The sequence below is a fragment of the Phaenicophaeus curvirostris genome, chromosome 1 (assembly GCF_032191515.1).
Source record: "Phaenicophaeus curvirostris isolate KB17595 chromosome 1, BPBGC_Pcur_1.0, whole genome shotgun sequence".
NCBI lineage: Eukaryota > Metazoa > Chordata > Aves > Cuculiformes > Cuculidae > Phaenicophaeus > Phaenicophaeus curvirostris.
In genome coordinates, this window is record NC_091392.1 from 139,128,628 (window position 1) to 139,153,179 (window position 24,552).

General features: G+C 40.7%; 1 protein-coding gene across 1 annotated transcript in view; it reads left to right on the forward strand.

Annotated features, from left to right (window-relative positions):
• Positions 1–24,552, forward strand: part of OCA2 (OCA2 melanosomal transmembrane protein) — a 188,637-nt gene that overhangs the window by 16,435 nt on the left and 147,650 nt on the right. Inside the window, exon 2 of the mRNA XM_069876050.1 lies at positions 7,184–7,473. Coding sequence (XP_069732151.1) covers positions 7,205–7,473 — 269 coding nt within the window. The 5' untranslated portion in view covers positions 7,184–7,204. The remainder of the gene's footprint in view (positions 1–7,183; positions 7,474–24,552) is intronic.

Here is a 24,552-nt window from a genome sequence, read left to right on the forward strand (position 1 = left end):
TCTGATTCTATGCCACTCACCTCCCTCAACCAGCTAGCGATGCCCCCCTTGATGCACCCCAGGACAGGGTTCGCTTTCTTAAGATACATACAAGCTGCTTCTTATCTCTCCAGCACACGAAGGGCACCCATCAGCCCGTCCCTCGCGTGCAGACACACTTTCCGCTGACCAATTACATATTTTTTTTTTTTGAATCTACCCCCAACTGGGCGAACGCTACAGCAGGAACCTCGGGGCGGTTCCTCTCCTCCTCAGCGGGTTTTCCCGGGAAGATGCGGTTTCTGCCCGGCGGTCCGGCTGCCGGCAGGGGTCAGCCTGTGCCTGCGGATGCGAGCACAGCCCTTGCCAGCCAATCCTCGAGGCTGCCGGCACCTACGAGACTCTTTCGCTGATGTTTAGTGCTGCCCGCGTAGAACCGCCCCGAGAGCGAGGCGGGAAAGGCCGAGCGCTGCGGCCACAGCTCTGCACACCCCAGCCTCACCAGTGAGGGGCAGGGTTTAGTGTTGGATAGGAATGGTTGGACTCGATGATCCAGTGAATCACCAGGTTGGAAAAGACCCACCAGATCACTGAGTCCAACCATTCTCATCAATCACTAAACCATGCCCCTCAGCACCTTGTCCACCCGTGCCTTAAACACCTCCAGGGAAGGGGACTCAACCACCTCCCTGGGCAGCCTCTGCCAGTGCCCAAAGACCCTTTCCGTGAAAATTTTTTTCCTAATGTCCAGCCTAAACTTCCCATGGTGGAGCTTGAGGCCATTTCCTCTTGTCCTGTCCCCCGTCACTTGGGAGAAGAGGCCAGCACCCTCCTCTCTACAATCACCTTTCAGGTAGTTGTAGAGAACAATGAGGTCTCCCCTTAGCCTCCTCTTCTCCAGGCTAAACAACCCCAGCTCTCTCAGCACTAATGCAACTGTCTGTGGGACTGCACTTTAAAGAGAAAAATAACACAAAGTTGTTTTTTTCTTTTGTCCTCTGGCCTGCAACTGGTTCCTCCACAATATTATTTTTCTTTTTCTTCTGGCCTACTAATGGGCTCCTCTTGTACTCTGAACTATGTCTGTACAATAAGCTTTTACCCTGGGCAGATCTCTCCATCATGACCATCATTATCATCACGACCAGCCCCTGAACTTCCTCCACGCAACCTGTCACCAGCCATGCCCAACCCCCACCCAACTTCCCTCACCACTACCTGGAGCAGACCTCCCACTTGGTCATTCTGACTCACCAGCCCGATTTGCCCATTCCCTTCCTCATCAAGAGCTTTCTAGCCCAGCCACCACCTCTGTGCAGAAAGCGACCTCCATCCTGCAAGTCCTTCATGCCCTTATCTTCCTGGAGCTCTGTGGGTGTCCAGTGAATGCCATACTCCAGGAGGCAAGGCCATGTCTCCCAGCACAGCTGCTGCTGGATTCAAGTACAGAAGGACCAGCTGAGTGCAGAGGGCACTGGGAACTTCACCATTTGCAGAGGTCAGGGTTTGACTTTGAGCACAGCAGCGGTTTTTGTGTCCTGCTAGACTTGGATTCCTCAGGTGAAGCTGTGATGCTGGATCACCACCAGCCCTGTTGAGCTCTGTGAGCAGTGGGCAAGACAAACAGCCCAGGCACTAAAAATATTAAGGTCTTGTGTATGCAGCAGGGACTGCATGTAAGGTCTCAGCAGCAGAATCAAAGCAGCAGGGTCTGAGCAGCAGCATCTGAGCAGCAAGAAGTCAGACCTCTTGCTGAGCTGGGAAGTCTGTAAGAAGGTGCTGTAGCTGGAGTCCTTCCTCACTTTCCTGAACATGAGTGCCCATCCAGATTAGTAACATAAATGTTAGGCCACGGTAAATGTCTCCATGCTGCCCTACCTCCAGCAGATATTGCCATGGATTAGGAAAGCACATGGGTCTCAGGCAGACAGCCCTCTCTTGGCTAAGAAAATGCAGCAGTTTGCTGGAAGCTGTGAAATTCTGCCTGTTTATAATTGTGGTATTTTAAACACTTAAAAACCTGATGAGAGAGAATACCAGGTTTCTGGACTTTTATGGTTTGTTGTGTCTGGGAGCCACCATGTGGGAACAGCTCTGACAGGAACAATTAGAAGTGATTTCTTCATGGGCAGGCTGGTGCAGGCAAACCTTATTTTAGCCCATCACCCTACTTCCACACACAAAATAGCCCTTCTTGCCACTCTGAGCCAGGAATTCATGGGGTATGTAAACAGGGAAGTCTTATTTATCTTAGATATGAGCTTCAGGCAGTCTTATTCACATATTTGGTGCATAATGATGAAGGTTTATCCACATCATTCCTTTTACCACTGTTGTATGACAAGAAAAAGTGACACCAAAAACATGGAAGTGACTGTCTCCTGTGGCCCACTCTGCATTCCCACTCTGCACACCACGGTCCTTTGTCTTTCCTTTCAGTTGTGCAAGAGAATGTTTATTATTCTGTGCAACGCCCAACACCACCCTATGGGATAATAGGGATCCTATATGTAGGATAGACAGGGGTTTTGTGGAAAACAGCTATGATGGAACATACTGTGAAATCTTGGATGTTGAAGTGATTTGCTACACTCAGTATGCCCAAACCAGACCCACCAATTTCCTAGAGCTAGAAATGCTCTCTATTGATAAAACACACCAGTTAAGAAATGCTGAGAATTCTTGCTTGCACATCTCAGCATTAGACACTGTGGTACCCTTCCATTACTCGAAATAAATAAATACAATTAAGTGTGTTTTGACAGTGGTACTGTGGGAGCATGTATATGTATGTGTATGTGGTGTGGTGTCTTGATTTTAGATTGAGGCTCTAGGGATAGATTTTCAACTGAGTTTTCTTCTACCAGTCTTGGGAATGGTTCTCCACTTTCCCCAGGATGGCAGGCTCAGGGATACATGGGGCAGTGGCTGTGTAAAGACAAGCCTGTGATGGGAGGGTTTCTGAGATGTAGTACTGAAGCCCCACTCTGTTTCTCTGGGAGACAGAATAAGGACTCTCCTCCCTGCTGCTGAGACTATTTTAAAGTGTCTTTGCCACAGGAGGCCGGTAAAACATCACCTACCTAACCTGTTGGGAGATGCATATCTGGAGTGATATGCATATGTAGAAAGGTGCCTTGGTGGCATGTCTGCTGTGGTGTACTCTGCTGATGTGAGGCTGCAGGAGGTTCCTCACAGCAGCTCATATCTGTGGTTTCTGCAGCGCTTCTGACACAGGGGCAAGCTGAGAGAGGGGTCAGAATAGGAGGCAAATTTATTTAGTCTCAAATGCTACAGAAAATCTTCCCAGGCAGGCAAGATTTGGCTTGAAATTTCCTTAGGAGAGAGGCTGCCCAGCAGGTGCAAGCTCTGTGGGCTGATCATGAATATTGCTTCAAGAGCCATGTTCACCTCCCCCTGGGTAGGGCAGGGGTGCAGGCATGCTCTGCTCAGCTCCACTGCACCCTCCCTCTTCAGCTAGCTATTTTGTAGATTTTGGGTTTCTGCCTGATAATGGGAAAGTGACAGTGCAGAGTTAATGTTTTCTTCAGTCTTGGTGAGAGAAAGACTTTGATGGATAAAAAGATATGCGAGAGCGGAAACATGCTGTTTCTGGGCATTACCTGGAGCAGATGTGATACTTCATAGCCTCACGGCTCCCAAGATTAAATTTTGCTTCATTTTTGATTGCAGAAATTCTATGCTGTGCTAATTGATACCCAGAAAAATAATGGTTTAAATGAGAATGTATTATAGCTATATTATTTGCCTCTGGCATTTTGTTTTACAACCAAAAAAGCAGGCTACACAAAGCCTCTTAAATAAAATACTGTACCTCATTGATCTTATTAGCACCTGAAAAGCTGAATGAAAAATTAATTCTGCACTAGCACTTTAAAAGCGATTGTTCGATTGCTTGGACTGGGATGAAAGGAATGAAGAAGGAAAACAAACATGGCTTAAATACTGTGTTAGCTCTATTATAGTCAAACTCCAGATGGGTGGTTTCTGGGTCCATTTCTAGCTGTGGCCAAAACACCATTGCTTGTACATGGCTCCAGAGAGAAGAACCTGAATTAAACTTTCCTTGGCTGAAATCTCTCCTCACTGTCACATGATAACTTCTCACCCATGTCTAATTGGTGACGGAGGGATTGCAAGGTAAGAAAAAGGAAGAAGAAATAGAAGAGAAGTTCCGTAACTACAGAGAAATGTGATCATTTGAGAATTTCTCGAATGGTAAATGCACTGATGTCTTAGAAGCTTAGATACCATGGTGACAGTTGCCTTAGCAATGTTTAGCTATGTAGCTAATCATGATCAAACCTACCTCTTGTGGCAAAATGATGCTGTATTATTTTATTTTTTTTTGCAAAGCTTTTGTGAATGTTTAAAAATGCTGTTTATGGTTTTGTATCAAGACATCAGATTTCCTCTCAAGCTTCTTGTCCTTGGCATTCTTTTATTTTTTCATTGATGTTAATTCTGAAAATAAATGTCTTGAATGCCAAGGCTTTTTATCTATAAGAACCTGACTAATTTATTCCTTGATCACCTCAAGATAAAAAATTCCCACTTTTGGGGTGAGACAGGATCAGTTTTAGAGGTTATGTTCAGGTTCTCATCTTTTAAAAACTAGTACAGCCTGACTTGCTGTAGGTTTATTGCTCATGTTTCCACAGCCTGACAGTATTTAAAAATGTGTATTTTCACAGTAGGCACTCAGATAATACAAATGGAATAAGTGGGCAGATCTCTTAATTATGATTTACAGAGTGCCTTAATAAAACCAGTATGTAAATATATAAAGTCAAATTGAAGGCAAGAACAATTTTCTTTTCCACTTGGAGATGAAAATATTTGCACTTCAAAGTTATTTTTTAGAAAGGAAGGCAATTTGGGATTTTAGAACAGAAAAAGATGGCTGCCTTGTAAGGCAGCAGGCTAGCAGAGGTGACAAGAAGGTGTTGGAGACCCTTGTTTGGTGTGGTTGGCCCTCCCAACAGCTCCAACCTCAGATCCCACAGTGCATGAATGGTAAGCCTTGCTTTATGGGCCTTTCACTCAGTACTTTGTTTTGGATCACCAAAATTCCGTGCTTTCTAGGCCATAGAGAAGCCCTGAACCAGCTCTGAATCAGCCATGCTTGTGTTCCTTACATCAAGTGATGAAAGTGTTGTCTCTTTATGGAAATATCTCAGGGAGAGCCATTATCCACTGAAAACTGAAGTTTCTTGATGTATGTGAGCCATGTCTAACAATGGGAGCCCTGGGAAGCCAATAGCCGCTACTTTCTTTCAGTAATTCACCTCAGTGCCCCCACCTTCCTTTTTTTCCTCCCTTTCAAGAAAGCCAAGAAAGATCAAGTAAGCAAAGGCTTATTTCTGTTGATGCTTTCCAGGCTGTTAATAACAGATTCATAGAGCAGCTCAGGTTGGAAGGGATCCTGAAAGACTGTCTGGGTCAACCTTTTGTGGGATAGAGATCCTAGATGAGGTTCTCTGACACCTTGTCCATCTATGTCTTGAAAAGTCTCCAGTGATGGGGACTCTACAGTGTCCCTGGGGAGGTTGTTCCAGTAATTCTCACTGTGAAAAATTTCTTTCTATATAGTGAAGAAACCTATCCTGGTGCAACTTGCACCCATGGCTCCTTTTCTTCTCCATGTGACTACCTGTGAAGAGAGAATCTGTCCTCTTTGTAGCCACCCTTTAAGTACTGGAATACTGCAATGAAGTTCTGCCTGAGCCTTTTCTTCTCCAGAGAGAAAAAGCCTAACTCCTTCAGTTTTTTTCTTATAGGGAAGATAATCCAGCCCTTTGATCATCTTTGTGCCCCTGCTTTGGAGTCCCTCCAGTCTGTCCACATCTTTTTTGAATTGTAGGGACCAGGACTGGGCACTCTCTGCTTAGAAAGACAGGAGATGAAGATTAGGATATGAGATCTAAGGGCATTAGGAACAGAAAGAAAAAAAAAAAAGCAGTACTGGGGAACAAAATGCTACCTAGGGAAATTCAGATTTATATTTGACTAGCAAGTCTGCCTTTGCTTGGAGCCACCATCTGCATTTGTAAGTAACTTGTAAGTTAGTCTGTTTTTCAGAAGGCTTCGTTCCCTTCTAGGCTGCAAGACCACAAGAGCTTAAACAAAATCATAATTAGCTGTTTTGTTTTTTTTTTTTTTTCCTAGTGATTTCTCCTGCTGGGAGAAGCAGAGCCTCTTCCCTATTTCTGTACTTCTTTTGCCCTACAGCCCTGCAGGTCTGCCTGCATGTCCTGTACTGAGATCTCTGCAGAGAACAGCAGTTACGTAGTCTACAAGGCTTCTGTCCCCTGCTGCAAGGATGTTGGAGGCTGACGGGCCCGTTTCCTGAGCTCTTGCTGTCCTCTGTGGTGGCTTCAGCACTTTATGCTGAAATATTCCAGTGATTAGACTCCACAGTGTGTGTTTAAAACAGAGTGATCTTTAACTCAGTCTTTGTGTCTGATTTGTGCAGTTTGTGGGATTCTGAAGTGTTTTTTATGACTTTTCATGCTGAATTTCTTTGATGAGAGCATAAAAGCTTTTTGACTGTTATGCACTAAGTTTTATTATAATCACTGTTAATAATCATATAATAGAACCTAATTTTCATCAAGGTTTGATTCACATTTCACAAATGCCTCTGGCAATTACTGGAATGGCACGTTGTCTTCATAAAACTGGAGTACCTGCTCTGCTTAATGAGGGGCTATCATCTGTGGCATTGCTTCTGCATGACAGGGCTTTTTGAGGGAGCCCGAGGGCTGGGGGAGAGTGGTGCCTTCTGCGGGGAATAAAGTCGTTGTGGTGGTGGAGTAGTACTGTTATAATTGTGAGGATGTTCTGCACCAGTGACCCTTTTGCCTCTGATGTGGAGATGGTGCTGGGTTATTCTGTGTGAAAGGATGGTGCAAGTTGCTGGGAAATTTCTGGGAGAAAATCATGTGTAAGCATGGGAAAAATAGATGATCCTTCTCTTTATGTATTTGAATGCTTCTTATAATAGGTAATTTTGAAGTAGCAATGATGTTTGGAATTATTCTTGCCGGAAATAAACCAACAATAGAAAAATCCAAAAGTGCGCAAAAGAATATATTGCTTGGCATTTTTAACATGCTTGTACTGAAGTAAACATTGACTCAATTCATTTTAGTCCTTATATATTTGTTTTCACTTTCTTTAGGAGGACACCCCACAGGGACAGATGTATTTGGATAACGAAGATGACAGTACAATTTCTAGACATCAAGAGATGGAGCTGAATCAGACATCTTTACATCCAACCAGTTTATCCACAAAGGGGGCAGTCAAACCAGTGAGCAGAAGTTGCAGTGAGCTGCGGTTACTAAATGAGTATCATGGCATGGTAGCAAGCCTTGGAGAGCCTCAGTCCCTCTGTGGAAGATCAACGATAGAGGAGGATGGCTGCATTTCTCTGCAGAAAGATTTCACTCCTGTCCCCATGCAGGGAAGGTAAGAATAAGGAAAAATGGAATATTTTTTCTTCTAATCCAAATTATTTTTTATTTCCTTGCAGAGCACGTATATGTTCATTAAGTGAATTATTACTTCTACCCACATAGAGAACAGGAAGCTTAATGGGTCAGTGGGGCAATCTTAATTGCCATGGAAGGGGTCGTGGTCACCAGATTTCTGGACTAATCTCAGCTTTAATAATAGTCATGGTTCAATTTTGCTGCGTTTTCAAGATCAGACAGATAGCTTTTCTTCCCTTCTTGATGTTACAAAACACATAAAGATAAAACAGTTTACATGTCCCATCCCTCAACTCTTTCAGAAAAAGGGATCTTAAGGCCATAAACCGAATCACTACTGCTAAGACCGTGAACACTGAAATGGCACTGATAACGCAGCTGGGAGAGTTGACACACCACATAGCAAACGTAAAAGGAGTGTGTGCTCCTGGTGCATCCTCTCCTGCATTAGAAAAGGTGCAGGTTTCGGAGCGGGAGTGTTAGACTTTTGTATTGTGGCAGCTACATCATCAGCAATTCTGTTTATAAGTGTTAATAAATATTTTATTGACCCCAAAATATTGTAGGTGGCTTTTTAGATCTTTGTTGTTCACACATTCATGTTGTTAAACCTCTTTGTTAGCAGGATCGGCAAGCTTTGCACCAGCAGCAACTACAGCGCGTGGAATGTGGTCAAGGGTAGACTGTCAACTTTTTTGGGTAGTTTTGGGAAATTGTAGAGGTGACTTGACAGAGCCTAAAGTGAGAGCAATGCTGTACCTAATCTTACCTCCTGTAGAACACAGGCCTTGAAATGCTGCCTGGGGATGACTGCCTCGAACAAGATGGCCTATACTGCAGTGGTGAAGCAAAGTGCCAAGAACCTGATGCTGGAGATTCTTGTTGCACTGCTTCGAACAAGGGAAAAAACAAGGCAGATTTCAAAGTAGTTTAGAGCTTAAATCAGATTTTTTTTTTTAAATTAAATAAACAGTATAACTTATTTCATTACGTAACTGAAGTTGAACAGATATGTAATGCAGATCAGAATCCTAGGTCTTAACCTGTAGTCGTCTGGACTTTGGATCCAAAGAACATAATTTTCTCTTTCTCTCTCCTTCCCTCCCTCCTCTTCATGTGGTACTCCACAACTGTTCAGTCAGGTTGAGGGTGCAGTCTGGGGAGATTCCTCACTGTTCTGGGCGTGCTGGTCACATCCCTGGATTGCTGAGCTGGGCTGAGGGCTGCCCCATACCCCTGCATCTCAGTTAAAAGGAAATTTGCCTATACAGGGAGGAAAGGAGGTTTGGGGCATTTTGGTAAAATTCTTAGTCTGGGCGAGGGAGAGTTAGGCAAGCTGGATGAGCTTTGCTGAACCTCTTGCTTACCTACAGTGTGTGTCCTATAAGTCTACTGCATCTGAAAGTATTTCCATCAGAGTGAGAATTGGAAATCATTATAGCGATGCTTTCCAAGTATTAAAAAAACAATCAAATTGTCAACTTGACCACAAAAGCCACATAAATCCTTTAGAAATGATTTTTGGAGTATTTGAGGATTTCTTGTGTTGACTAAGAGTTTTACCGATGGAATTAACTCTTGTAAAAGTTCCTTAGTTCAGCATGTGGTAGGGGTGAATTAATGTCATCTTGTTTTGAAAGAGCACAGCAGGTATAATAAGCTTTGTGTGAGGATCAGAGGAAAGCAAGGGAAGGGAACAATGGGTGCACCTGGAGACAAGGTTTTTCTTTTGTGAATTCATAAATATATATATCTTGCTACATGTGTGTTTCCCAGTGCTATTTACTGTCTTGTTAACTATCCTGGCACAGAAACTAAACCCACATTTCTCTTCTTATGGACTCACCCTTCTGGCTAAACTTCCTCCTGTTATTTTTCAGTTGGTGATATGAATTTGTGCACAGGCAATGTGCAACTTACTGTGAACCTATGAATCACAGTTTGGAAATTATGGTCACAAGTTCCAGTGATGAAAAATACAAAATCATGGGGGAGCCTGTCTTTTTGCAAGGGCAGGCAGTAGCTCCAGGTCTTTTGATAACAATATTTTTGTTTTGGATAAACTGTAGTCACTGTGCACAATTTAGGAATAGATGTACAATTAAAAAGCCATGCTCATACTCCCTTACAGATAAATGTATATCTAATCTTCTATAGCAACATATTAGGGCTCATGAAAGGATATCCTGATCTTTACCTCTCTCGCTCTTCCAATATTGATATTTTTTTTTTGCAGGGAGATGGATCTTATCTGGCTCCTCTTAGCATGCATTTTAGCCAATGCACATTAGGTGCAGTTAAATATTGAAGTGATGTGTGTGACTCCTCTAGTATGAGTAATTAACCTTAAATCATTGGGACTGCACAAAAGAATGCAGATAAAAACATGGATAAACCTTTGCAGACTCATGAATTGTTTGATTAGTTTCATTAGAATGAGAATTGGCTTTTAATGTGAATTGTTCTTTCGCTTGCAAAGAAAACTACCAATGATTAAAAAAAAAGGAGAACAAATCCTTTTCTTCTTGCCAGAAAGAGGTTCACTAATCTAGCATGTCTGTATGGTTTGTTTTAATGCATCTATTTAACTTAAACTGTTAAATTATCTTTCAGGGATAACATTCCTAGGTCCTCTGAATTGTTCAAATGTACACTGAGACAAGACTTTACAAAGAATCTGTTTAATAGAACAGAGGACTTATCTTGGTTGCTAAAATTACTTTTAAGAAAGTGTTCTTGATTTAAGCAGGGCCTTTCTCCCAAGGACAAAGATGTTCTGTACTGAACTCTTCCATTTGATTGCAGCACAATACTGCAAGTATTTTGTGGTCAGTGTATATACTGTCTCAGGCTGCCTGCCTGTCAAAATTCTCATTTACTTTGTGTGTTGAAGAACGGTAGCTTCTGAATCCAGCTTTTACTAAACTTCCCTAGGCTCCCTCAGCTCTTTGTGAGGAGGTCTGGACCGTCCACAGTGGTCACTCCAAGGACATTCTTTCCAGAGCATCCTTCCTCCTGAAATAGGCCTATCCACCTTCTTGTGAGCAACATAATTCCTTCAGTCCTGCTTGCTGCATCCTGCTTGCTTCAATCCTCTCTGAAGTGGGCTATAAACTAACTCCAGGGACATTCAGTGGGAATTCACCTGGCTTAGGTGTATACTTACATTGAGCTTTGGTCTATTGGAAATACAGGTTTTAAAGCACTATGAAGTGGCACTGAAGTCTGGATTTTGATTTTGTGCTTCTCTTATTCTCCTCAGCCTTTAAACAATGGATTGATCAGGCTTTTTTTTCATAAGTTACATGAAAGTGGCTTTTCCAGTTGACAGACATTGGTTCAAGCCATCTTCCTGTGTCCCTTACCTTGCAGGAAGATTTCACAGTGCTCTGTGGCAGCATGGGCCATGCTCTTCAGGTCAGCTCTGACATCTCCAAAAGCACAGAGGGTTTCCTTCCATCATGTCTCTGCGTGTACAGGATGTGGGCACAAGTAAGGCCCTTGGTTGTTTTGGTCTCATCATCATCAGTTCTATTTCCATGGGAATAGCTTAATGGCATGGCTTTTTATCCATCGAACCTCAAATCCTCCTTTGTGATCCACAGGATGAGGGGTGAATTCAACTCTTTTTGGGCTACGAGTTGTTAAACCTTGAAGACCATCAATAAATATCAGATGAATAGTAATTCCTAATCCCATGTAATCAATTACTTTGTGCTGCTATTTAAAACTTTGTTACTGAAATAAGAATGGAATGCATTGGAATATAAAAGTGGAGAAAGGTGGTGGAAGAAAGGAGTAATAGAGTACCCTGACCCCATGGCATTCATTTCATATTGTCTTTTAGTCCCTTTCTTTCTTTGATGTTAGTTCTGGTTGTACTGCCTTCGGGTTGTCAGATAATAACATTATCTTCTTAGGGAAAAAGAAATGGTTGGCAGTTGTGTATTCATTATGTCATGAACTTTACAGGGAAATTAGACTGTGAAAGGAAGGTGATGAAACTAAGCTCTAGTGCTACTCCACTGAAGTTATATTTGGATGAATATGGCCCTGGAGTTTGCTAGTAATTTAATATGATAGCCCTTGGAAGCTTTTTTCTTTAATCTTTGTGCCTCATTAAGAAGATTCATCTCTGGGATAGCAAAATATAATCTCTTTTTATTGGAATCTGCTTGAATTTGTATTTCATCAAGCAAAACTATTTCTCTCGGTTTTTCTCCTGTCCCTCAGTTTCACTTACGTAATGCTCACTTATGTAAGAAAAAGTAACAACAATCAACCAGATCTAACTCTTCCTTTGCTCTGAATCTGTGGTCCCAGGATCAGCAAGGAGATTTGTTTGCAATGGGAAGGTCATTGAGTTAAAAGTGTCTATTGAATTCTCGGTTTGCAGCAATACAATAGAAAGATTGCAATTGTATTTTCTATGAGTTTCAGAAGCTGGGAGAGGATAAGCTATTGTATAGCAAGAAGTCAATATGAAAGTGAAGCTGTGCTTTTAGCAATGAAGGATTATAAATCTCAGCTTTGATTTTTAATTACGTTGCTATATTGCTACTTTTAAAGGTCATTTATGAGACAGAATTAGATGTCAAGAAGACATGGTTATTGTGTAAATAAGCAAAATCCATTAGGTGCTTTAAAAGCTTCAGAGGAGGGGAAAAAAGTAAGGGAAAAACCCTCAAAAACATTCAAATTACATTTTCTTTGTGTCCTAAGACTAATTTTGATCTTTGGCTATTAGAATAAAATGTGATCATCTTCTGTTCAACAGTCAAACAGAAAGTGGTCATTTTCACATCGTAATTTAATGTTTATGTAGACACCATTCAGCTTTTTCATGCCAGTCACACAAACATTAGAGAAGAGTGCAGGACAGATAGATGACTTCACAGCAAACCACCACATTCATCATTCTTGTGTGGCTTCTGGTAAACTTACTTGCTGCCTGAATGGTGACACTTCTGGCTTTCTTTCCATTTCTTATCTGTAGTGGATGTTTCTGAGTTCTGATTCCCCATGAGGAGCTTTAGGTGCTATGAAACTGCAATCAACAATAATACCAAAGAAATTTTAAAGTCAGTACTTTACTAATTGATTTAAATGAACTTCTTTTGCTAACATGGAGGCATGTGGCTGCAACACAGCTTGTTATGAGAAAACTGTGTAGGGACATGGGACTGCTGAGACGATTACAGCTCCCTGCTGCTGCCCCTACTACACCACAAAATACTGTTCAGAATCTGGAAAACTCGAAAGAAGCAATAAGAAGGTCTATCAAACATTTAGATGGAATGATATAACAGAAAGACAACATTATGCGCAACAGCAAATAAGTTATTGGACAGTTCTGCTGCCTCCTTTTAATTTGTTGTTAACGAAACATACAGACACAGAACTCACTCATGATCAGTTTCCCTGTGTTCTAAGTTATGTGATTTCTCTATTGCTGTATACTATTTGTCATCCCAGTGCTTCTCTTTCTTATAATTATTCACAATATCTCAAATTGGTCATGTAGTACGATTTCTGTTCCTTCATTGGCAGACTGAAACCACAGCAGTCCCATGTAGCCCCCATTTTTGATTCTGACAGGACATTTTGTTAAACAGAACCCCACCACTATTCATATTTTTGTTTCTAAAAGTGCTCTGTTGGAAGAATTATAGGGTAATAATTAACTGCTTCACACTTTTCCCACTGTCAGGCTGGAAACTGAACTCAGCACTCAGTGAAAAATTTGTAGTGTACCAACCTCCAAAGATCAAATGTTTCAATTCAGTCACTGTGACATTGCACAAAACTGTTGAATTTTGCATGAAGCTGCTCTCTTTGTAATGGTTAATAATATGGTTATGTGGGGTTCATCTTCGTTAGACCTCTTAGGCCAGATGTGGAAAGATGCCAGTAGCGTATAAACTACAATCCTCTTTGGAGTTGGACAGCTGTTTCCTCCTGTAAACCTCTGTTTAAACAGGGGAAGATTTTTAATGTCAGCAATGATTTTTTTAACAGTATAAGGCCAAAGGGTTAAGCCAACCAGACAGCCAGACTTTGAAAAGAAATCTGTGGCACAGAGACAGTCACAGTTGAGCAGAAGGGCAGGCACGGAGCTTAAATAGCTGACGTGAGGAGTAGTTCTCAACAATGAGACAACTAACCCAGTCACTGAGTATGTCTAAATGAAGATATTTCCTTTAATCACTGTTTCATGTGTTTTGTTCCTGGCCAGTGTGCCTGTGTGTGGATGGCAGCTCTAACATTAAACCATTTGTGGGAATCAGACATTTGCACTGGCAGGTGGTCAAATGATACTAGTTGATAAGAATTCTGTTATGTCCCCAATCTTCTGCCATGTAGGCAAAAGCTTTATGGAGGAAAGAACAGTTGAGTCTTTGCTAATAGTGAATAGGGAGAAAGAAAACAAAACATTGCAAATCCAGAACCCTTAAATGTATTGCTGCATCAGTTAGGCATGTGAACAGGCAGCCACTGCTGTGCTGCTGTTGGATGGTAAATGGTCAACATGATAACTTTTCCACTGGCCCAGGCTCTGTGGTTGAAGGATTGAAGCTGGAAATGCAGCTGAAAATAGTTGAGAAAGGAAGTCATGGATAGGAAGCCGAGGTTTGAGAGTAAGTTTGGAGTATTCTGTTTTAAGGCTTGGACCTCAGTGAGCCTGAAGGTAGGCCAGGAGCCCAAGAACTTTGCAGACTGAAGGAGGAAGAGTGAGCGAGCTCTGGACAAGGTCAGTTTTGTTTCACAGTCCAATCAAAAAGAAGCAATGCCCGTGCAGCTTTCTTACTGTAAATGCCCTCTTTAAGTAGTTTACACACAATATAGGAGGGTGGATATACAATCCCCGACTAGATCTGAGTGACAGTAGGCATCCCCTTCCCCCTAACTCTTGAGTAAGTGTATGGGCCACCACAATCCAAGGCATTCTTTTGTTTGTTTCTGCTCTTTCAATTTCACTTTTCTCTCTCTACATAATAAAACCTCCATTGAGAGAGGAATTGCAACGCAGGTATTTTATTTTCTAAGTAAATATCCTGATAATTACCATTGTTTTGTTTATATCTTCCAATTGCTCTTTCTTCCAGTGGCTGTTTCTTTAAAAATGTAAGGGCTTCAAGGAAGAAGGATTCTGTGTTTCCTAGTAGTCAGGATAGTCAGGGTAGTTTAGTTAGATAGCTTGGGTAGTTTAGTTCATAGTGAATGTTTACCCAAAAATATTGCTTCAGCCTCTGCCCTCCAGGCTACTGAAGAGCTATTGCTGAGCATAGAGTGGGGAGAGAGAACTCTGAGACACTGATGGCAGAAATATCTGGAAGAAGAGATATCAATAAAATACAGAGACTGTAGGAATAGTGAGAAGGATGAATGGAAACCCTTCCGTGTGGCTACACTGGATGAAGCTGAAGTACAGCATGAAACACAGAGTGAGACCAGGATGACAGAGATGTGTTTCAGTCTGCCCAACATTTTAAATGTCTCTCCCATTAGAATTAATTAGTTTCAGAGTGGTTGGTCGTATTGTGTTAGATGCATTGGAAATCATTCTTCAGTCACAGCAAAAATTGCCAGGATAGTGGTCATATATTTAACAACAGAAGTTCATGTTAAATTGAATGTAGTTGACGGAAAAAATAGAGTAATGCAGATGGAAGAAATTAGCCAGTGAATTAAAAAAAAAAGGTGGGGGGGGATGTCACAGTCTGTAGTCTGGCAAATCATATGTTTTTTTCTGAAACCTGCTATTTGTAAGGAGCTCAAGTGATTTGCTCTCGGAAATACAGCGAAAGCTGATAAATGAGTCACCAAAATGCTTGCAGACAGTGACCAAGCAAGCAATTCTCTGCTTGATAGGTACTAATGGGACTGCAGGGGCAACCTGCGATAATTGTGTTAATGGACCAGCAGAAGTCAGAGACCAAACAGAGCTCAAGGACAGCACAGTGAGCTGGAGCCAGGTCTGTCAAAACTAGGTAGGTTCAGAATTAATGCACTTGGGTTTGTATTTTTTTCTCCTTTGCACGTTTTTATATGATTTCTTTTGGGCAGGGAGAAATAGAAAAAAGACTGTCAGTTACAGCAACAGTTACAGTTTTCAGAAAGGCAGGATACTGACTCAATACTGTCTGTAATTTAGCTGTGAAAGGCTGAAGGTTTTGCTCACAATTTCACTCCCTAATGTCCCTGAGCAGAGTTTTTGTAAGAACTCCTTTGACTGAAGTGAAGCTCTGGCAATGGTGGAGCACCCAAACATTTCTCTCAAACAGCCACACTGACAGTTACATTGAACTGCTATGTCTGGCAGGGCATTCCCATTGCTGTTTGAGGAGGAAGTGCTATGTTATTGATGAATTTATCGTAAGAAGTCTAATTCTGGATTAATGCAATACTTTCTTGAGTAGGGTGGGTAAGTACTTATAGTGAATTCTCCACCCACTCTTGTGGCCTTACGTAACTTATTCTCTCTGCTGCTTAGAAGATACGAAATTAAAAGCAGCTTCAAATATTCTTTTGTCTCTAATCTTTCTAGGAGTGATAGGAGCAACTGCCTCCTCAGCCTCATAAACGACATGTGAGCTGCAATCCTCTTTAGGAGTCTATAGACAGCTGGTTCATCATGTAAACCTCTTAGAGTGGAAAGCATGAACCTGAACTTAGTGAATCTGTCTGATAAAAGGAATGGTAAACACAGAATGGAGGGTAACAAGCAATGCACTTTTCTCTAATGTGTCTTCCACTGTGTAAGCTAAGGCAGCAGGGCTGTGTCAGAATGTTATGTAAGTACACAAGTTTGTTGCATCCATTGGCAGCATGTGGCTTCTTTGCTGAGACTTTTTGTGTACTCTAGGTTGTGCCTCTCAGTGCTTTCCAGGCCAACAACAGCAAATACTCTACTCAGAAGTGACACAATGGAATTTGTGCATTTAAGACAATGTTTTTGGCCCAGGTATACTTGGTATATTGTAGTCTGTGCTCCAAAATAAGCTAAGCTAGAACTTTAAGGAATGTTTCAGAGTAAAAATTTTGAACATCAGCACATGGAAAACTAGTATTTTAACCACAAATAAAACAGCAACATGCACCCATTAAAAAAATCTGTTCATAGTTGTATAACAGTGCTGAAGAGGATTAAAGGGTCAGAATTATTCAGACAAGCTTATTTTGACAGAAGATAGACTACCCTTGGCAGAAAAGAATGATAGATTGTCATAAGGATTTGTATGTATGGGTATCATGCTAATCACAGTTTTAAACCTACAGGTCTGTCAAAAAAAGTTGGAACAGTTCCATTGATGTTGTTAGACCTGTCATGCTTTGCTTCATCTGGAAATCTGATGTTTGTGAGGCAGAACACACAAGAGCTCCACATCAAAAGCAAGAAACAAGTGTACCAATTTATTTACAATTTAGAGTAAGACAGATCGTTTAATTCTCTCGATGTGTCAATCCAACAAATGTTGTGGGCTCAAGGAGACAGGATGAAGAAGAGAGAATTCTGGCTCTTAATACTTTTTAAGCACTGTAAGAATCTGGTGAGAACTAGGTCATACATATAATGCTTTGAGATCATAAAAATTAAATATTGACATCAGCTTCCTTATATGCAACATAATTTAGTTACTGGTATGCAGAATTAGTCATCAGGATCCTACCTGTACTGCATATGTTTCTCTTCAGGGATGAGGTCTTCATGGTATTGTTGTCTACATTTCCTTTAGTCTCAATTAACAAGAAAGTTGCAAGTAGGAGCATACTTTGTCCTGTTGAGGTCATGGTATTTGGTTACTGACAAAAATAAATTAATATATAAACAGCAATGACACTGTAGGGATGAGATTCTAACCATATGTCTTGCAATGAAGAATGAATGTTGATGGAGTCCATACTTTCTTTCTAAATCAATTGTCTTTTTGAAGTTTAATATGCCTATATGTTTTACCTTAATTTACCTACTTTCAAGTCCCGTGACTCAATGTGATTCCATTTTGGGGGCTTTAAAGCTGTTTCTTTTGTGTAGAGGAAGATCCATTGTTCTGTGTTGATTCTTGAGGAGCAGGAGCTGCCTATACATTAAGAACGTTTTAAGAACAATGTCTGGTTATGGTTATTTTAGCGTCTCTCTTGTCTGTCTCTATTTTTTTGTTACTTTGCTCCATTTTTCCACTGCCTAGAGTATCCACTTTCTTCTATTTTTCCTTTGTGTTTCCATATTGTCAGAGTATCTTACAGTTTTCCTGCTAGGTCATACCATACTGATAATTTCTTTTTGCAAACTGCCTTTGCAAATTTTACTAGAAGGCATTTGTTAGCGCTGTGGCTGTTTATCTTGGCAACAGCTTCTGGAGTTGTTTTATTCAGAAGACTTATGTGACAACCTGTGTTTTTTTAGTACTATGCTTTATCCTACATGGAGGGATCTGATGTGTATTTCAGGCTTTTGTTGTTTGGAGATGCTGTTGATTCAACAGCAGTAAACCTTTTTGATCTGTTTCAGCTTACAATCAAATGGCTCTGTTAACTGCCTGGTCCAACATATAGCAAAGGACAAGATTTGCCTTTTATTTAGATGACAAGCCTTTTTTTTATTTTCCCCCCTTGCTTTTAAAAATGCTAAAAGGTATTTCTGGATTAAAAAAATAATACATTATTCAGGTGCTATATCTCCCTGAAGAAACAAAACATTAGTAAACTTTCTTTTGTCTTCTTTCTTCTAAATTCGCTGTGCTCCACAGCATCTCTGTCAGGGTGAGACCAGTAACAGAGATCCGTTGTTTCAATTCTTCTGCTTTTCGAGACAGTCATATCTGTCTGGGTTCCTTAATGGGGTTCATTTGTAAGGACTTGCTGGTTTTTTTTTCGTCTACCTCTTTGTATAGCACCTTAGAGACTTCTCCCTTAATGAGAGGACAAAGACAGAAAGAAGATGATGAAAATGGGCAGCTCTGTCAGCATGGGTTTTCTCCTTTTCTGAAGATAATCTCTTGCTGAAGAATTATTTTTTGAGGACAGCAGCACTGACAATATTCCTTTTCTCTTTTCTTTTTCTTTGGGAACACAGAATGAGATTTTATTTATGTAACCTTATGTCTGTATGTCCAGACATTTTCAGGCATATGCAAAGACTTACTATCCATATGAATACTGAGCAGAATCCTGCCTTTTGATCAACATCCAGGATTGGGGCAGTGTTGATTTTCAGAACACATGCAGCAAATATGACATTTCTCATCAAGAAAATGCTGTGTCAGGGGCAAGACTGGAAAAAGTCACCTTTGCAAGACTATCCATAGTCTAACTAGTGTGTCCCTTTAGGGTCAAAGGGAATGCAGTGTCTGAGAGAAAGAAAGCTTGGCATCTGTGTGACCAGGAGGGAAGATGTGCATCATTCCCATCAAGAAATTTCATGTAAAGATAAACTGTTACTAGAACAAAGCCATCTACTGAGTAGTAAAAGGAATTTCCTTCAAACTCTGAGAGGCATGATGTAGTTTTGTTGACTTGTCAGTGCACTGGAGTATGTACTTACCAGGAGAAGGATTACATCTTAAATCAGGTGGAAGGGAAGCTGGAATGGTATTATTATTGTTTGGGTTTTTTGTGAGCAGTTTCCCTGCTTGGAAGTTGACTTGCTGAATATAATTTGCATACTTCTCTGCATGAGACAAGAAAATCATCGGAGTTTCTTTGGAATGCATTATTTATAATCTTGGGGTTTTTTTAAATTTTTTCTTCCTCTTCTTTCTTTGAGAATCTAAGTTGAACATGTTTATGGACTCAAATTTTGTGTTTCAAATTATCTCCCACGGACACTGAATCAAAAATCTGTGTTTTAAAGCTGATTGTTAACATCAATTAGGTAGCTCCTTCTGTGACATTGTAGTCTTCAGGTATCAATGGACATCTAAGACCTTTCAAGGTGGAAAAAAAGATGTTTGGTAGCAAAACAGAACCCAACACTATGGAATGAGTTTCCTGAGGCTTGGAAACTGCGTATGTTAACATGTTACAGTAATCTTTTTTAAAGGCTATTTCAGTGAAGAGCATCATCTTTGTGAGGTAAAACTGCATTGATCATTGAATGTGCTCACTGAATGTTCTCCAAATGTGAAAACAAATATTATATTGTTATCAGCTACCTTTTAATACTGTTTGGGTTCTTTAATTTGTTACTCTGGGATTTTTAGTGATTTATAGTATTTTTGCCTCTAATGGAACTTGGGGCAGAACACAATGACCAGTGATGTGGATTTACTTTGTATTGGAAGTAAGTTCTTAGGAAGTTATGAGGAAATTATGTTTGGAAGAATTTATTCATAGTTCTTTTTATTCCTGATCAACATTGAATAACTTTTTTCAATGAAAAATCTTCAGTACTAAAAAGAGATTTCACCTAAGAACAAATAAAAAGTACATGAAAAAAGGATGCTTTAGTACACTGTAAAATGGACATTTTTTTGTATAAGGCTTATGCATTATTTAGTGAAGAACTTCTGCTATCTCAAAGTTAGTTCTCCAGGTTCCTTGCATTGTCAACATGAAAGACAGGGAAAATGAAAATGATTGGAAGAGGTATCTCTCTTGCCAGTGACTTTAACTATCCTGGACCAGGCTTTTAGTTTGCAAAAGTTGTATGAAAAACCTCAGTGTCATATGCTCAGCCAGAACCTGAAAAGGAAATGCCTTCATGACAACTAAAATAATGAAAAAATTAAATATAGTGGAGGGGCTTCCATTATACTGAAAAAGAATCCATGATTTTATCAACTCAGTGCTGTTATTTATACGATAATATATGATAACTATATTTCTCCCAGCAAATTATTCACCATAAAATTTTACTGTTGTTTCTTCTCCGAGTGCTACATCTCATACCCTAGCTTTGGAGAAAATTTTAACATTTCAGCTGGGTCCAGTCCATTGAGATCAGGATCTACGTACAGGTCGTATATGTTGTCCTAGTTATAGTATGATACCTTATGAGAACCCTACTACTTACCAGATGTCAGGGTTCTTGAATCTGCCTTGTTTAATGTTATTATGACCAAAGGACAAAATACAAGTCTGAGCAAGCTTATAATAGTTGGGATCTATCACGTGCCTTTTTAAACCAAAGTCTTGATGATAACTTGAATTTTTTAAGCACTGCAGTGGCCTGCTGCTTGCCCTCACCTCCTGTCTCTAACACCTCCCCAGGCTCAGAAGCCAGTCACATTTTTCATGGTTTTAATGAGCTTTGTTTGCGTCTGTCTGGCATTTTTCTTTTAGTAACAGTTCCTTTTTTTTTCTCTAAAAGTTGAATAATATCGCCTAAAAATTCTTGGAATTAAACATATGGAACTTTTAAATAAATGTTAAAAAAGAAGAAAAACAGCTTCTTCATGATTTCATGTTTAAGTATAACTCACTAATTGCTCTTTTCAATCTCAAAAGCTCAGGTGAGTGGCATAAGAGTATATAATATTACTATGCAAGGCCAGAAGCATAATTATGTGTGACAATTTGTCAGTACATTGCTTGGATTAAGGAAAATTTGTGAAAATAATCCCATCTCATCTTAATGTAGAAAAGTGTTCCCTCATCTGGGAAGTGGTCAATGGTCTTCTTTTAATTGTGCTTCCTTTTCTTGTATCATCCTTAAAGTCACCTAGTCTGAAAATGCATCTTCATACTTCAACATATATTTCCCTAAACTTTATATCAACATTATATCACTGCAATGCTTGAAGAATAAGCTTCTTTTGAGATGGCTTCATCGTCCGGTTGTTTCTCAGACCTATCTTTCTGTTCATGTTTCCGTCATCCCAGTGCCCCACATTGCAGTTTTAAGAGCGTCTGGTCAGATTAAAACATTAAGTTGTCACTATTTCCTTAACTTTTGAGATTCTTGGAATTGCCTCACAGGCTACAAAAAAATTATGAAACTCCTTTTTTTTTTTGTCATGAATTCAGTCAGCACCAATGTTGGTTAAGCTAAAAGCCCATCACGAACGCCAAAGAGAAATACTGGCATTTGCAAGCCAGGCTTGCGGAGTATCCTGAAGTATTACAATTGCAGTCATGTTTAAAATGTTTCTGAAAAATTGCCTTACTATATTAGATTCATTTTCCAGTATGCCCTGCAGCATTTGAGAATACTTCTTAACAGGCTATCTTTGTAATCCATAGACAAACTTGGATTTTGGAATTTGGATCATTACCAATGCCGGCTGCTGCTGCCTATTTCCAATTTGCAGCTTTCTGGCAGTCGCCAACAGCTAAACTGGTTTGGCAGCACCTGCTCCTGAAATATATTTTCTCCTTCAGACTGTTGGCGGTTTTTACATGTTCTCTCCTATAGCTTTCCAATTTTCTTTGCTGAAGCAGAAAATGGAGAGGAGGAAACAGGAGCTATGCTTTCTTAGAATAACTTCTCAGTCCTTCAGAGGGTTTTTAGATGTCACATCTCTGTAGCTCTCCTGAGTAGTCATGAGGCTCTGCTCTGTCCCTGGTCCCTGTCCTGTCCCTGCTCCCTTGCTGTGTGCAGTGAGACAGGCAATGGTCCAGGGAGGTCATGGCCCTGCCAGACCTACAGTCACTCTCTACACCTGCCTCCCTCCCATTGGACAGCCAGCCTCATGGCATCCTGGAGTGAAAAATGTGTGAAGGACAGCTTAGTCCTCATAGGCAGGGTGAGAGGAGCTTCAGGACAGCTTAAGAATTAAGTACTTACTTGTACCTTCAGGAACTGCAGTGAGGTTCTGGTGTGCCTAAATTGTTAACTTGTCCCAATGTTTTCTTGATGGAGCCTTCCCCTTGCAGAGGGAGGAAAAGAAAAGACTCTTGAGGAAAAGGACCTACCAAGTCCTGGAAGTAGCTGAAAATTTCATTTTTTCAGGAAAGTACAGTAGCCCCTCAAAGTCTGATTTGATTTAAATAAAGGATATGCAAAGACTGCTCTGTTGCGTGGGATATTTCTGAACTTGAAATTGCCCTACTTCTTAACATAGCAGAATATTGCACAAATGAAAGAGGAGGCACCACTACTACTTGCTCTACAGGACATGTTCACTCTCCAAAATCCAGCAGAAGTGAATGATGCAAGCACACTGTTTGTGCCCTATATGAGGAAACATTTCTGCCTTGGAAATGCTCAACACACAACTCGCTACACATTTCTTAAGCATCTTCTTTATGTGCCTAGAGTCTTTGCTTGGCACATGCTTCTCAAGATGAGACCTGCCAGTTGGCTGTGTCTTTCTGCAGTGCCCTGCTGTCAAATAGTGCCAGCACCACGGTCCTGTGGGGAATCCTGTACAGTCCCAACTAGCAGAAAATTAGGAAAGTCAAAGAGAAAATGAGTCTGTATTAAGTAATGCTTTCATTGCTGAATTTTTCTGACATCTTAATGGTGCTTGCTTTTAAAGGGTCTAGAGGTTATTTGCTGATTTAGTTGGAGCTACATAAAGCGATCATCAGAGAATGTCTGGAGCCTGTTTAGAGATGTGAGCTCTGCAGTCTTTGATCCTTCCCTTGATCTTGGTGTAACAGTTGGCCATACTTCATTTGCCGTGGGCAGTCATAACAGCTCCCCCATGATGTGCTGCCACTAGGAGAAAACATGATGGAGGGTTGTGTCTTCTCTGTGTGGACACACATATATCATAATGTATGATGTACGTAATGTAATGATGATGTAGCTGCTTGGTACACAGTAAATGTTTAAAAGCTGAATGCTGTTGTGTTTGTCAGCACGGTTTGTACCATGTTACCATTGTTCAAAAATCGACTTTATCAGAATCTGACAAATACCAAATCTGGTGGAGGAATGTGTTTCAAGTGTAGTCAGAAACTGGTGTCGGGTTTTCTTTGTTGTTAGTTTTCAATTCATTTCTGCATTATGCCTGTTTACAGTTATGATAAGAGTAATTAGCACTGTACATGTGATTTATACAAACGTTCCCTGTTCAGGGAAGATGGTGCTTCTGAAATCAGACTTAACCTATAAGAATGTAGAAATGATAAATTAAAGTCTTACAGTCATTACTAGTCTCCTGCATGATTAATTATTTCTCCTATTTTTTCTCTTCTAGGAAACTTTTCTTAAATTTTTATTGTATTTCTTATAATCTCTTGGCTTGGTAGTATTCCTGGACTTTCCTTTAAGAGGCAGCCTCAGACTTGTAATGGATTATTAGTTAAGGGAAGTGTGCTAAGTGTTTGTCAGGTAACTGGGATGAGCATGGTCTTTTACCATGTCAGGATCTTGTACGATTCTTACTTTTTTTGGAGTCCTCTGCTGTAGTGGATTTGGGATTGAAATGTTGCTTATTGCTCGTCAACAGTTCCTACCATGAAGCCTTCCTTTAATTTAAAGTGGCATGTGTCAAGGCAATAGAAGTGCTTCAAAATGTGGTTGGGGTTAGGTCTGGTGCTTGAGAGCAGGAATTGAGTTCTCTCTTTGAACTGCATCCAAAGTCCCCTGGAGACTTTGGAAGCTATCATGTGCAGGTAATGGGAAACAGCTGTGTATTGTGAGTGGAACCTGCAGCACTCTTCAACCACCAATTCTGAATAATGTCTGAGAAGTCACCAGCCCATCAGTGGCAGAAACTGGAGTCTCCCACATCTCTTTCCTCTCTTGCTCTCCTTGTACCTCTTCCTATGGCCAGGAGGGCAGGGGGAGCCTGATTCTCCTTAAACTGCCCAAATGAGTGTAGGAGATTGAAGGCTGTATCTCTGCTGTACAGCAATAGAGAAGTAAAATTGCCACAAGGCAGCATGAAGCTTGCTCATCCTTGGAAACAGTGGCACAATCACAGGTTGTGGGGTCTTCTGCAACAGATGCTGGGACTTGCATTTGAACCCTTGTGTTTTTTAAAGCTATGGATGACATCTTTCTCCAGGTGCTGTCAAGCAACTGGAGCTTTGTTTGTGGACATGGCTTGGCAGAATCTACTATATCATCTGGGGTGCGCACAGCCCTCCTATGAAGCTAGTGCCTCTTCTGGGTTACTATGGAGATAGTCAGAAATTGTAATTGCTCGAGAGATTAGCAGAG